This window comes from Apteryx mantelli, chromosome 10, assembly GCF_036417845.1.
Source record: "Apteryx mantelli isolate bAptMan1 chromosome 10, bAptMan1.hap1, whole genome shotgun sequence".
Taxonomy (NCBI): Eukaryota; Metazoa; Chordata; class Aves; order Apterygiformes; family Apterygidae; genus Apteryx; species Apteryx mantelli.
Genome location: NC_089987.1, coordinates 11,023,887 through 11,038,614, shown reverse-complemented (window position 1 = coordinate 11,038,614; position 14,728 = coordinate 11,023,887). Strand labels below are relative to the sequence as shown.

The 14,728-nt window shown below is 37.5% G+C and overlaps 1 protein-coding gene across 1 annotated transcript; it reads right to left on the bottom strand.

The window, feature by feature from the left end:
- Positions 1-2,128: 2,128 nt before the first annotated feature.
- On the bottom strand, positions 2,129-10,553 carry CA7 (carbonic anhydrase 7). Its single transcript, XM_013941147.2, has 7 exons — positions 10,514-10,553; positions 8,388-8,585; positions 5,653-5,771; positions 4,626-4,721; positions 4,320-4,382; positions 2,661-2,816; positions 2,129-2,393 (listed from the first exon to the last, which is right to left on the bottom strand). Exons 1-7 carry the CDS (start codon positions 10,551-10,553, stop codon positions 2,271-2,273), a joined length of 795 nt encoding a protein of 264 aa, XP_013796601.1. The 3' UTR covers positions 2,129-2,270.
- Positions 10,554-14,728: the final 4,175 nt, after the last annotated feature.

Here is a 14,728-nt window from a genome sequence, read left to right as displayed (position 1 = left end):
AAAAAATAACTGAAAATCTTGAAGTAACCTGCCATGTATTATATGCACTAATACAGCACTGATGATGATTGTTTGATTGAATTTTTTAATGCTTCCTTAAACTGATCTATATAAATATATTATAAACTATATGTATACATACTATAAACTTGTAGTGTGATATCACTTATCACAGGTAGCTTAAGTTACAACCATGATAGCATTTTAATTTATCCTTGGGAGGGATAATTCTTATCTGTATTTACATGATTATACTATAGCATACCAGGGTTCCTATGAAGCTGGAGGCAAGACATCAAATCATTCCTTCATCTGAGACAGATGCATTGGTGACTTGCTCAAATCCTACTGGCTGAAGATACTAAGCAATGTTTCTCTCTGTTAAGAGTTCAAGGGGAGGAAAACAAACACCACCACCACCAACAATAACCTGCTGTGGAAAGTGGTCTCTTCTTCCTCTCTCCCTCCATTTAGGTTGGGAGAAGTAGGCTAGTTCAAAATAAAGAGGGAGAAGATGCATACTTGATTTTAAAACCTTATTTATTTCATTTGTTAAAGAAATGATACAATAAGAATTTTTCTGCAATATCCATTTGCATTACTAGCCAGATTACATTAATAATAGTTAAAAATATTGCATTTTGTAGTGATTTTCCGTTTCCTGTAATATTTTGTGTGCAAGAGTCTCAAATCTAAACAATGCTGAATCAGCCTGCAAAACATCCCTATGAGGTTTCCTAATTTTACAGCAAAGGAAACTGAGGAATGGAAAAGTGTGTATGGTATGGTGTACCAGGAAAACTATAGAAGAGTTGGGTCTAGAATTGTTGGGTCTTCTATTCCTAGCACTATGCTTCAAGGTATCTTTTTCTCCCTTTCTGTAAAGATTTGCCCATAATAGCTATTTCTCTCCTCCCCCCCCTTTTTTCCTGATTTCCTTTAAATTTTACAGCTTTGGGGGATAGTAATCTAAGCTGTTGAAGAAAACCAATAAGACATCAGCAATTCTACTTGAAGTTTTACAGAGTAAATAAAACACTTGAAGTCCAGAATTAAAACAACTGAAAATAGACTGAGAATAATTACAGCTAATATCACTGTATTTCTGGGCAAAACAGTCTGAAGAATTGTCACCAAAGCAGCAGAAGCAGTAATAATACTAAAGTATGGCTTTTCTAAAGCAACTTACTTTTGAGGATGTAAAAGTACTCAGGACTGATGAAGCCTTATATCTGTAGACAGTATCTCTGACCTGCTACCATTACTAGGAAATGGTTTGCACAGCAGTGTGCATTCAATGCAGTCAGTTTCTATCCACGTCAGGTCCCTAAAGCAAAGCAGGAGGTCTACAATCTTTGTGGGGGGAGAAAAAAAGACTGTATTGCAGGGCAAAGCACGTAACTGGGGTAGAATTTGAACAATATCATAATAGCTACAGTATGTGCCTGAATTGCTGTAGATGTTCTTTTCAACTAAAAGTAATTAGGGCATTATAATTATGCATGCTGCATGGGCTAAGAATGAGTGTTCAAACAATACTGTGCAGTAAAATGGCCTGCTTATAAATGCTGAGAACATTTGCATTACATTTATTTTAATCAATTATAGCATCATAGAACAGTAACTTTAAAATGAGTATGCCATTTTTATACCAGTGCTTATTGGAGGTAAAGAACAACTTTTTCCTCTAGTGCCACTGATGCACAATGTTACGTGTCAAAAGACAGCAAGAATGTGAAAGGAATCTAAGTCAAGGAAACTCAGCAAATCAGAGATGCTAACAAGTAAAAGATCTATGAGAAGTCAGCAGGAAGATTTAAGCCTAATTTGTCCAAAATTCTTGATTATTATTTCATCATGTATTAAATTAGACAATTAGAAGTTGTGGTAATCAGTACTAATAGATAACTATCATTTCCTATTTTATGTTATAAAATGTGATAGATCAGTTTCCCATTTTATATGAAATGGGATTTTAATTTCATCTTAATATTTTAGTTTCAGGTCCTGGAGAGCACGCCAGATTACTCAGCTATCCCTTACATTTAAAAAAGTTTTAGTTAAAAAGATCTCATATGTTTTTCAAAAGAAAGTCTTATTCAAATAAAATATAAAATCAGGAGATTATTTCTCCCCCTTCAAGTACAGTGTTCACAGAAATGGCTATCGTGTGTGCTCCATGAGGGGGAGATCTAAAGACCAGAGTTTGGTTTTGGTCTCTCAGATGTGGAAGCTCTTGGATATTTCAGGGCCATTATCAGTTTTCTTCTTCAGGCCTTGAAGGAAGCTCGAACTACTCTCCCCCTAAGAGGCTGAGGGGGGCGAAAATTATTCACCATTTGGATCCTCTGGTCTTCCTCACTGGTGAAGAGAAGAGTTCGGAATTTCTCCAGCTGTAAATTCATGTGAAATAACTTACTGCTTAAAGGAGACATTGATATTAATGTCTTTGAAAAAGGGCCAAAGGAAAGCATTCAGTACTTTACAATCTGTCAATAGTACAGGTTAAAGCGAAGATCCTAGAGAGTATTAATAGGAGAAATAGAAGCCTTCTGATTAAATTATTCACAGCCTAGCTTGCCCTTCTGCAAAATGAAATAGTCACTGCCTTTAATCCAAGGTTGAATCCTACAAAAACTGGGAGAATATTGGAACTTTACCTGTTTCTCAGAAATCCTGATGGGTTCTTTCAGCACTATCCATGTTACACTCTCATTAAGAGGCGGTGTTGTCAAGGAACCAGGATATGTCCAATAATCTAGACTCAAAGGCAGGAGACATTTGGGGTTGAAGCTTCCAAACTGAGCTTTTGTCCCCTGGAAAAAATTGATACTTTAAATTTCTTTCTTCTCTTTCAAATGCATGTTAAAGGAGTCTAAAAAACAGCGGGAGGGTGGGGGGGAAGAAAGCAAACCTATGGTGGTTTGACTGCCTCATAACAAATGGTATTTAGGAGTAGCATGAAAATAGACTCAGGAGAACATTACACCCTAGTGTGGCAAGTGTGACCTCTATTGCTAGCTTCCTAGGCTTTGAGAGTTCTTGCCCCATTGCCTCTACGGGAGCTCAGCTTTTGTCACAAAATGTCCAAAAATAGTGTATGAAATATTTTGTGTATAATGTTGAGTGTGAGTTGTAGATAACAGCATGTGACCCTACCTAAGGAACAGCAGGACTGACTTGTTACTTGCTATTTTCTATGTCTTCCATGTACTTCAGTAGACAGTTTGAAATTATGAAAAACCTGGCCCAAGACAGTCATTGTCTGCTGGAAAAAATATTGGCTTTAAAATAGAATATCCAAGTCTAAAAGCAGAGCAAGATGGATCAGCCAAAAAAACAGTAGAAGGAGCCTAGATAATACTTTGACAGGTGCTGTGTCTGAAGTGATTGCCTTCAAGGCTACCACAGTCCAGGGCAAGATTTTTCAACCTGTGGTTGTCATTCACATTAAGAACACTGTCCAGCTGTCTAAAATTGCTCATAAGGAACAGAATGAGCAGGTTATCCCCAGTGGCAAACCTGCCTTCCATCACTACAACTGAGGGATAACACTTTCTTTCCTATAAGTGGAGGACATCACTGAACATGGTCAAATATGTCTACATGTTGCCATTAACAATTGCCTTCACTTCCCATCTTTCATATGCATATATAGAGAGGAACAAGGAATAATACGCCTAAATATGTCTACTCAAGTATTATGTATAGTTTATTTTGAATTATTAGGACTCATGCATGTGACAGAGTGCATTAACCTCATGGAAATCATAAAAAGATTAACACAGTAGTGGTTGTCTGTCTAATTGGTCTGAGCTTCAAAAAATGAAGCAGGTAGCCTTCAGCAAAGCTCTCAGTCATATCTGGTTAAAGACTACCTTTAGGTCTCACTGTGGAAGAGTAGACCAGCTCTTACTCCCTGACAGAGCTTTGCAGTAGAATTAAGCTGGACAACCAGCTTTGACTTGTTCAAGGCTAGACTTGATGAAAACAAATTATTTTGCTGACTGTAAGAGCTGAACCTGAAGGGTCATGGAGCTTTTGATTTTAGGTGGTCCAGGAAAGGTAGAACCTCTGAATGACTAAATGGGGTCAGTGTAGCATTGGAAGGCATTTGAGGATAGGCAAGTCAGCCAAAGTTTGGAGGGGAAGGGAATGGAGACATTGGACAGGGAGGATACAATTTCAGTGATGTTCTAATGATGGGAGGATTTATGGTGGGCAGTTCTCCATTTTTGTTGTTTGCATCTCAGACATGTACATGAGCTTAATATTTGAAGGATATTCCAGAAAGAAAAGTTAAAGAGTTTAAAACTTACTTTAAATTTTACCATGTAAAAAGCATCAGTGAGTCTGTTCATATTGGCATGTTCTTTCCCAATCTAAAATAGTAATGCACAGATTAAATAACTATAATTATGCTTTGAATAGGTAGAAAATTATTTTCTTATCTGAATCTCAAAATTCCTACTAAAGTAGATTTAACAATAATTTGCAAAGAGTTACTGCTTCTAATCAAGTAGCCTGTTTTCCCTAAGCACCTCTTAAATATGTGGCTTAGTTCTCAAACATTTGACAGTATGATGCTTTTCATCATGTAAACATGCTATTTTTGTGATTCTTACCTCCAAGAAAACACCAACTACTGCCAAGCCATCTGGAGCTGCTGCTGCTTCTCCAAATGTTGCATATTTTCTGGCATTCCAGTGAACTAAGTGGAGCTTTAAAAGAGAGTTAGAAATATAAACAAATTAAAGATAAAAGCTTTCAACATAGGTTGCCTTATGTGTAGCAGGCAGTAACACCAGTTGGTAACAGAATATAGGCTTTGCTCAAAAGGTATATTTGGGAAGATTAGCAAGTTCTAAATCAGTCTTTTGGATCAGTCAGTAAACATGGACAGACACTAAGCAAAGAGCTCCTATAAATTAATCTTAATTTGAAACAAGTCAGGTGTTAACAAATGATTCTGTGACCTAACTTCCCTGATAGGGGCCTTCATCCCATGAAGCACTGTGCTCCAGTCCTCATTGGTAGGCTCTGGGATGTTACCCTGTTGTAGGATTTGGGATAGAGCTTTCTGGGAAGCACCTGTATTTGGTCCTAGCTTTGCAGAAAATTCTCAAGAGCCTCCAGATGAAGCCATTTCTAAGCTATGTGCGGTGGCAGCAGCATGGTCATTTTGGATTGTGATCATCAGTTCAACTGTGTCAGGTAACAGAGTTACGCACTGCTTCTCAGCATCATGTTTGTGAATGTCCTTTCCATCTGCATAAACAGAAGGGAGCAATGAATGGTGTTCAGCAGGCTAAACTAGGCCTCAGACGGCTGTTAGACGTAGAAGCAGTTCTGTCTGGGAGCAAAGCAGCTAAACCATGGGACTAGCTGGGTCTTGCTGAACAGAATAAGATGACTGAGAACCTTGGAGGAAGGGCTGCACTGGGGAGAAAAGTTTGCATTCCAGAACAGCATGATCAACAGATGAAGAGCTTCAGTGGGTGAAAGAAAATCCATGCTGAAGTCTGTGCTGACCTAACCATGGTGAGTGAACAATCAGAATCCCAGTGCACTCCCAATCCCCACTACAGACAAAAAGTGGTTTGCCAACAGTATTTGCATCGATTAATCCCATCTGTAAAAACACTTTGTTACCTCAGAGGGAAAAGGTTTGCCATCAATGGTATGCTCCGATCCCTGACTGTGCTTTGTCCCCCAGTGAAAGTGAAACTGCTTTAGCCGAAAGGGATTCTCAAAAGGACCGCCACTGATTGCTAAGCAGAAATGAAGAAGAAAAAGATTATATATTCTGGCTTTTTAACTTCCTGTTACTAAAAACTAATTGGTACAACAGTGAAAAAAACAGCAGCATCTCCCAGTTGCCAATACAAAAGGATGCATCATTCAGACATTTAGAAGGGTAAGATTTCTTCATGGAAAACACCTGAATTTGCAGAAAAAAATTATATTGAAAAGGAACATTTTGAGTAGCTACTTATACAGAATTTTACAACATTTGTTTTGCTTTTAAAAGAGCAGATTTGATACATGAAGCTGTAGTAGCTTTGTTATGTCTTTCCTATTTAACTTACAGAAAATTGAACTAATTTGAATATTAAAAAATCATAATATGAAACTTTTGTGCATCTAATTTTTTTTGTCAATGCTACTTAGGATTTTGTGTGAGAGAGCACAGATATCTCAAACATCAGGTAGAAAATTCAGCTAAGTATTTCCTCTTTAGAGTTCTTTCCTTCCAGTAGAAGTTCTCTATATTTCATTTCCTTTAAATACCTGATCCTGTAAGAGAGGTAACATAATAGCTTGTACTTGACATAACACCATTCAGAGGGTCTCAAATCACCTTCTAAAGATGGAGAAATGCTACACAAAGTTTATACATAATTTAGAAATAACACCTTTAACAAGAACAGATGAATATACGTAAGATGCCACTGATAGAAGATTTTTTATCAGCATATCAGTAGTTCCCTTGTACATTTATGGGACATTAAAATCAATAAAACTGTCCAACAGACATTAAAACCTGATCATCTAGATCTTTAAAAAAATATATTTGAAAGTGGATGTGGTATTGGTATTTTTCTATCCTCTGTGCAGCCCATAACATTCTATTCATTCCAAACCCTTTAAATTTGGGGCATGCACTGTACCACCATATGTGCATAGTTGCAGCTGGTCTTTGTGCAGGAAGTGGTCTTGCCAAAACAAGCTATAGCTCAGCAAAGCATACCAGAAGTTATTAGTTTTGTTAATTAATACTGAGTACTGGAGTGTGTCACTTCTCAAAAAATTTAAAAAAATCTAGTCATGATGGGGTACTGTCAGAAGCCTGTTGTATAATTTATGCAAAGCTGTGAGTCACTAGATCTTTTTCAATAGAACTAAAAACAATTTAATCCAGCTTTATACTCCTAGCAGTCTTCTTCCTTGAAAGCATCACAAGGCTTCTCCACAGTGTAGACAGGGTAGAGGTCTTCATTCCTGCCTATGGTCTGAGTCTGCCTGCTTTTGCTCCCATTTCTTTATCTGGAGGAGCAATGCACAGTGCTCTTAAACAAAACTTCTAAACTGTGTCAAGTTCACTGTTGTGTAGGTACAGTCCAGCCTAGAATGAAAGCAGTAAGCAAGCTAATATTTCCAGATACATTTTACAAATTTTGTAGGATGACATGCTTATGAATCTTATGTAGTAAACTTTGGGAAATGCACATCCATAGTCTTCCTTTCAAATTCAGTAAATATCCTTGAAGGCTGATCATTCATTTGGGCTGTTTAAGTTCACTCAAGAGGAGAGCTTTTAGAACTGAATGACTAGAATCTTAACCCTCAGCCTTGGCAACTTTGAGATTATTTCAAAGTGTTACCAGCAGAGACCAGTCACTTCCCAGAAAGAGTAATTTTGACTATCTGTTATATCCTATTTAATTGGAGTCAATGAACATAACCAAATGGAAGATGAAAATCAGTTGATAGTATGTTAAAATAAAAATTCATTAGTTTAGAGTCCTGTTTTAAATGCACTCTTCTGTTTATCAGCTACTAGTTTTTATAGTCTCTACTTCATCTTAATGCTATTTTTCACTATAGATGTAAAAGCAAAGTCTTCCGTGAGGTAGCATTAACAGGATCAATCAATCACTTCAAACATTTGTATTCACTCTGCCAAGAGCTAAAAAAAGGCTAGAATAATATAACTGCAGATAGTGCAACATACACAAGCTGCTACCAAATCAGAATTAGCTGAAGACTAATTTCTGAAGATGCTGTACTGCTATGGGGCAGTGAGGAAAGAAGAAAACAGTGCAAGATAATAATCAGTGACTGGTCTAGATAGGCCTGGTGCAATAGGATTATGATTGCTATGCTAAATGATGTGATATTTGCTGATCCTCTTCTCTTCCACTGTGCATGGAAACTAGGCAGTGAGCCAGAGAGAGCTGGGGTGTGTGTTGGCATCTCCAATTCGGATGATCATGGAAACAGAATTGTGAGGATTTATATACCTACCTTGCATGTGGAATGGAATCTAGGAGTGCTGGAGAGCTGTAGGGATGCTCCATCTAGCAAACTGACTATCCCTGTTTAAAGGAACCCTGCAAACAAACTTCAGAGAGTCCTGCTGCAAGTTTTTCCTCATGCAGAAATACTACTTTGCTATGCAACATAAGCATTGCCAGAGAGACTTAAGTCAAGACAAAACAGAAGGCTCAGGAAAACAAAATATAAAAGGCTCTGGTTACATACTTTGTCCTAAGCTAAAAATACACATAGTATAAGATATACTTCACAGGATGTACTTAATTGTTTCCCCTCACTAAGCCACAAAATGGTATTTTGAGTTAGTTGTCTGTGTGTGCTAGTCTCACCTGTCTTGTCATCGGTATCTTCAAACTCAACCATAACTGAATGGCCATTGTTGGAGATGTTGAGAGATGTACATGATTCATAGGAGATATTAAGCGGCTTCAGACTAGGGTCATAAACTGCTTTTGCAGAAACTATATCAATAGGTGATTGACGGTTCCCTTGGGCAATAGGATAAGATTTGTACCACTCAGAGGGTCCTTCAAAACCAAAGAAAGGAAAGCACTGTTATTTTCTTCCTGCTGTACACAAAATAATTACAGGTTTTCATGAGGCTTGAAGTGAAGCTTGCTGAGCAGGAACTACTTAGAAGTTTGGCATCCGAGGAGTTGACTTAAATTCTATATGCTGTGTATTTTTTTAGTAGCACAGTCAGCAACTAGATGGAAGATTCAGATATGTTTTACAAGACACACTGAGGAAACTACAGCACACCTACAGACCACCGGATCTCTGGTTACTTATGCCACTGATTTTCATGTTGAGTTGGTAATTTCATTGGAAGGACTTCAAATACCTTCACAAGATGTGTGTGTGTAAACACTTGCATGAGCACACACATGCATACACACCCACAGAAAGAGCATTACTTCTTCCTGGATTAGATAGTGTAAAAGCTCCAATGATTCAAATTAGATGCAGATGACTCATAATCTTTCAGCTACTGATTATGTAGTTATTTTTAAATCCATTTTATGGCTGCAGTAAGTCTTTGAGGCAGCTTCATCCTTCACTCATGCCCATTATGGTATCTTTCTACCCTGAGTGATCAGTACAATGCGATTATTAACATTTTTGGACTGCATGACTGCAATAGAGTGGGGTGAAAGACCAATTTAATAGTATAGCTCTCTTGCCAGAGCTGGAACATTCTTATGCAGTTTGAGATAACAAAACCATATCTGTTTCAGAGAATTACTTATTCTGAACAATTCTCTTGTTCTACTTTTGTACTGTGCTGCAAAAAGAAATTCAATTTTTCTGCTGCTAATGTTCACAAAGTTTTTAACAGTAACAATTTCACTTTAAGATTCACAATAAGCACATTTTAACTGTAGCATTCTCACATACTTTCACAATGGAAATTTTTTCATCAAGCACAGGTTGAATCTAAGCAAGAAAAAATAAGATCTATTACATTCTTATCTTTGGCATGTACTGAGAAGTTAAACATATGAAGTGGTATCTTTTCCTTTTCTCAGCCTACTTATAAAGCAGATTTGGGTTTTAAGTTCTGTTGCACAAGCTTAGACAATAATTTGTCTTTTCCTAAGCTTTGCATTAATATATATGACTTTATTAATGCCTAAAGACATAACACTGTCTACCAGAACTATCCAGCTTCACGGATTGTTCAAGCTTCTTTCAGGATATACAGCAACTACAGTAATTGTTGTCAGAGAAAGAGGAAGACTCTGGCTCCTGAAGGCTATGCAAAAACCTGTCTTGTTGGGCGACATCAGTCATCCATCCATCACTCTCTGCAAAGGATACAAATGCTGTACAGCAATATTGTAGGAAACTTCCAGTAGCTTCATAAATTCTCTCACTTTCTGACACACATTCTTGTAGGTGGGAAACAAAGAAGGAGAATGACTAAATTAAAAACACTGTCAAATCAGAAAGTGTAGTTTGTTCAATAAAAGACATCTTTGATGCTGAGCTGTACAATTAATGGATATTCTAGAAGTACGTAACATACTTCTGTGGAAGCCTAGATATCGTATTTCAACAGCTGCACAGGGTCAGAAGATCTGTTACTGCTCCTCTAAGTCTTCTTTAGACAGAAGAATTGCTTTTAGAGAGACAAACACAGTTAGTCATTTTCATAGCATCTTTTTGGAAGAGGATGCATCTCTAGTATCTGCAGTACTGCTTGATTGCAGAACATTGATTACATTGCAATGATGCAAAGCAGCAGGCAGAAGTTTGTGCATCTTCTGGTGCCAGTTTCTGGGTGCTATTTATTATCAATAAAGTAGTTAATTACCTGCTATATGTATTTGATGTTTGCAATGAAATGCAGGCAGCTCTGCAGGGCTCAGGCAGCAATACTAAAAAGAAAACGAAGGGGCAGGGGGAGCAGGGGGAAGGTAGAGAGATGCAGCATGGAAAGGATGTAACCTACCGTCATCCTGCCCATATCCCCAACCGTGGTGACCAGTCATTACAGGGGAACTATGCCCTGCTTTGCTCTCAGCTCTTTGATCAGGGCACTGCTGCTTACCTGCCTTTATAAAGGCTCACCGTGGGATAGGGTCAGCCTCTTAAAGATACAGAGCAACCAAAGCAATTCCTGCAGGACGGACGCGATCTCCTGCTCCCAACTTTGCTGCTGCTACACCTTGCTGCTGCTCGCTCTGTAACCTAATTCAGTGCAGTAAAAGGAAAATGTAAAACTCAGGTAACTGATGTCCTAGGACTTAGGAGCCAAAGTCGTCTGGGTAGCAGCTAGCAAAGTTCTTGTACACAGGGATCAAATGCAAGATTAAAAAAAAAAAAGTGTTTTCCCATTCTCCACCCACAAGCAAGAGCCATATGACCTGCCAAAGAGTGAGCATCAGGGTAGAGCAACATGTGCAGGCTGTGAAGGGATCTACCCTTCTGTTTTGTGTATTCTGCAGGAGAAACATCTCCTAGTTATAGCCCTCTCTTTTGTTACACACTCTCTTCAGCTGCAAAAAATTAATGATGTTACTACTTGATTTGCAATTAAACTTCAGAATCAATGCTTAGAAGAAATGGAGAACATTCTTACCTCAGAAATATGATTTGATTTGTGCTGCCTTTAAACTAAGCAAGGCCACACCAGTTATGGATAAATTGACTATTTGGGGTTTTTCTTTGTAAATCTAAAGAAACTTTTTAAAAGACCAAAAAAAAGTACTTAGATTAGGGAACAGGACATGGCAGACTCTAGAGAATGGAGCCAGTTTATGAAATCTTAGTGATCTGGTATGATCCAGTAGTTGCCAGCATCCTGCTAAACTAATGAAGAAGCTACAATGAGTTATCCAGTCTGCAGATGTAAAAGCTCTAAGACATCTTGTGGCAAGAAAAATGGCTTCTTAGCAGTAATTTTATTAGATCGAAGGCAATGCAATCTGTCAAGGCTATATTTTATAAATGTATCATTGATTTTCACAAAGACAACAGCACACACAGTTAGGGAATCTCCTGTTATGCAACCAAGAAAATGAAAGAGGCAAAAATCAATGAAAGCATTTTAAGCAATTTTTATATTGTTGTGCTACCTGGTAAGAATTCATTTCCTTTTTCAGGAGCTTTCCATAGGAGTTGGATGCAGAACCTTTGAGATATACTGATGCAAGCTAAACAACTCAATAAGGGATGTAAAATGCTGTAAAGACGTCCACAGAGCAATTTTACAATGATTTACTCAGATCAACTTCTCAATTTACTTGTGGTAAATGAGCAAGTTATACTTAGACCCTTGGGTGGGCCTGATGGCACTGATACTGCAGGTATGTCTGTGCAGCCAAACAGTGCCATACACAGGCACTCAAGGTGACTCCAGTACTGGAAGCAGTATAACTGCTGCCATGGTAAATCCATTGGGTTAATATATTCTGCTGCTTAGTAGGACTCATTAGCTGAGAGAAGTTTTGATGCTTCTGGTTCCTGTTCTAGTTTGGCTCTGTGCTGGGTTTGTAGACATACACAGAAATCAGGTATGGACAGAATCAGTCTGAGGCAGCTAGTCAGTAAAACTGTTCTAGACCATGAGAAAAAAATACAAAAATTATCAATTTACCAGTGGCAAGAAGAAATGGAAGAGGAATTTTGCATCTTTAAAAAAGCAGTGAATAGACTGGGGAAAATTTGTATTCAAGGCAGAGAATACTGAGCAATTATTTTCAAGAGAAACTTGAAAACTGAGACTCAGATTCTGTTCTCAGAGCACAGTGCCACTGGAGTGAACTAATGTCTATATGCATTTGATACCATTCAACACTTAAGTTTTTATCTTGTCCTATTCAAAAACATACAGATGGCTAAATATGTGGCCTTCAAAGGAAGGGCATAGGAAAAACTGCGACAAGAGAAAACATGCTTAAGATATGACAGGAAGTGAACTGTTAGATTTTTTATAAAATGGAGGTTTAAACAGCTGAATTTAGAAAAAGTGAAAAGGAGAGTGACAGTAACTTAAAGGAACAGATAAAAACAGAATGAATACAATTTTAGCTATGAATGATAGCCAGTGTATTTAAGACAGTGTTTAATATGCTCACCCATCCAATTAGCCTTGTTTCTTTTAGAGGCAAAAATTAAGTTTTCCTTAAAGCTGAGGTGATACTAATGTGTATACAAATATCAGATTATTCTGTAACCCTGATGTCTCTCAATATTGGCTGCCTCTGATAACGTGTTTTCACTGATTATGTCCTCAAAATATCATTTAAGAATATCACTTAAATAGTTGTAGGTAGTAATCAGATTCTGGTCTTATTTTCACTAGCTTAAATAATGGCTAATTACATCACACTCATCAAGTCAAACTTACGGAAGCAAAAGAACGGAGTAGTTGATGCTTAAAAGTTACATGTCTTCAGTGCTGAGTTAAAAGTGCAGTACTCGTGATTTTCACAAATTTCCCAAGGGCCCAGGCTACATCTTAAAATTTGTCTGCTTAACAGTGAATGACAGGAAGACATAATTCCATCTACCACAGTGGAACATTCCAAGCTGCTTTAAAAAATAATTCTATCTTTGCCCACCTTCTTCATACTTATGTTTTTGATTCCTCTTTTACAATAAAGATGAGTGAACAGACCAGCAGCCTGGGACAAATACATGGGTTGTTTTTCTGAACCTGTCACTACATTGTGATACTGAACAAATGAGAAATGCTTCAGTTTTCCCTTTGCTGTATAAGGAATAATTTTCTTTATGATTTAATTTGATGTCTCTCTATTAAAATTGCTATATAAGAACTAACCATTACTGTTAGAAAGCTCCAAGCAAGATTGGAATTGGTAAATAAAAGTTCAACATATCAGGCTTTGAGGGTTTGAGAAAACTGGATTTCTGAATCACTAAGGCGAGTGTGCTCTATAATCCAGATCTGGAGTCATTTGGAGATATTTGCACTATGAAATTATGTCACTTGGAGATAATACATTTAGTGTATAATAATGCATCACTGTAGAGGGACAGAGTTCAATTTTAGGAGACAGGAAAGGAAAGGATAGTTATTTGTTGCCAAGATGAATGGCTATAGGGTGCTGTAAGTGTATTTGCTTAAGTAGCTTGGTAATTATCCTTTTTGAGCACCCTTAGTAATAACAACATTTATAATTAATATTTTAATAATTTGAACAAGGTGTCATGTGCCTTCTTTATTTAATGCATATGAATGTGTCTGATGTGTCATTGCCTATTAACAAAATATGGCAGAAATACAATCAGTTTGGATACAGGCTGCACACCCTAGAACATTTGAAGAACAATAGATAGGAGCAGATTAAATGTTAAAACATTAATCACTCCAGAGCTTGCCTACACCTCAGGTTCTTGAAAGAGTATCTAGTTTATCCAGACAGCTCATCTCTCTTCTTACATTGCAATTACTAATGCTGGCAGTTTCTAAATGGGAGTTATACTAGGGTGATACCTGTTTTTTGTGAAACTTAAAAGAATTTCTAATCAATCCAAAAACTGTACAAAAATACTTTACAATGTAAACATGAGCAGGAGGGAGTGCTGCCAAGGCCAAACATTAAAACTCAGAATCATCCCAGAAAAAAAAAAAAAAATTGGGGTGTTTTATTTAAAAAATTGTGACAATCTTCACTTGTTGTTTGACAATGTAAAACTTAAGTTTTGTATTCTCTTTGCAAACACAAAAAAGTGATCATGATTGTAGAAAAAACCCTGATGTTCTCATGCATCTAGTGTAAGTGCAGGAGCTGGAGTGCTAACTCTTCTCCCACAGCTGTATCGTGAGTTTCGTGAGATTTCAAGGGGAAAGGCCCTGGCATGTATTTACTGGGCATCTCTCCCTGGCATAAGGGATAAACCAAAAAAAAGGGTCCCTAAGTAAAGAAAAGATTGAGAAGAAAAAAACATGCATAAGACTAACAGACAATTTTGCAAGAGAACAAACCTGAGTAAAATATGAAAGAAGAACAGAGAAGGCCAAGAGAAAAGCAGGAATTTGTTAGGAACATTCTGGGTAAAGTGGGGCAGAAAAGGGAGGAGGAATTGGGTGCCTGGCGCCCTGGGAGCTTCCTGGTCTTCACATGCTATTTGCTATAACTAGTCTTTGACTTTTAAAGCAATACATGTTTGACTGCTTTATGCTAGAAGTAGGAACTGT

Bases quoted from the DNA above. Each gene is read 5' to 3' on its own strand.
- CA7 (XM_013941147.2), bottom strand. From the start codon at position 10,553: ATGACTGGTCACCACGGTTGGGGATATGGGCAGGATGACG. The intron at 8,586-10,513 runs GTAGGTTACATC...TTGGTTTTGAAG, and splicing joins GGGATATGGGCAGGATGACG to GACCCTCTGAGTGGTACAAA. The intron at 5,772-8,387 runs GTGAGACTAGCA...ATTTCTGCTTAG, and splicing joins AGATACCGATGACAAGACAG to CAATCAGTGGCGGTCCTTTT.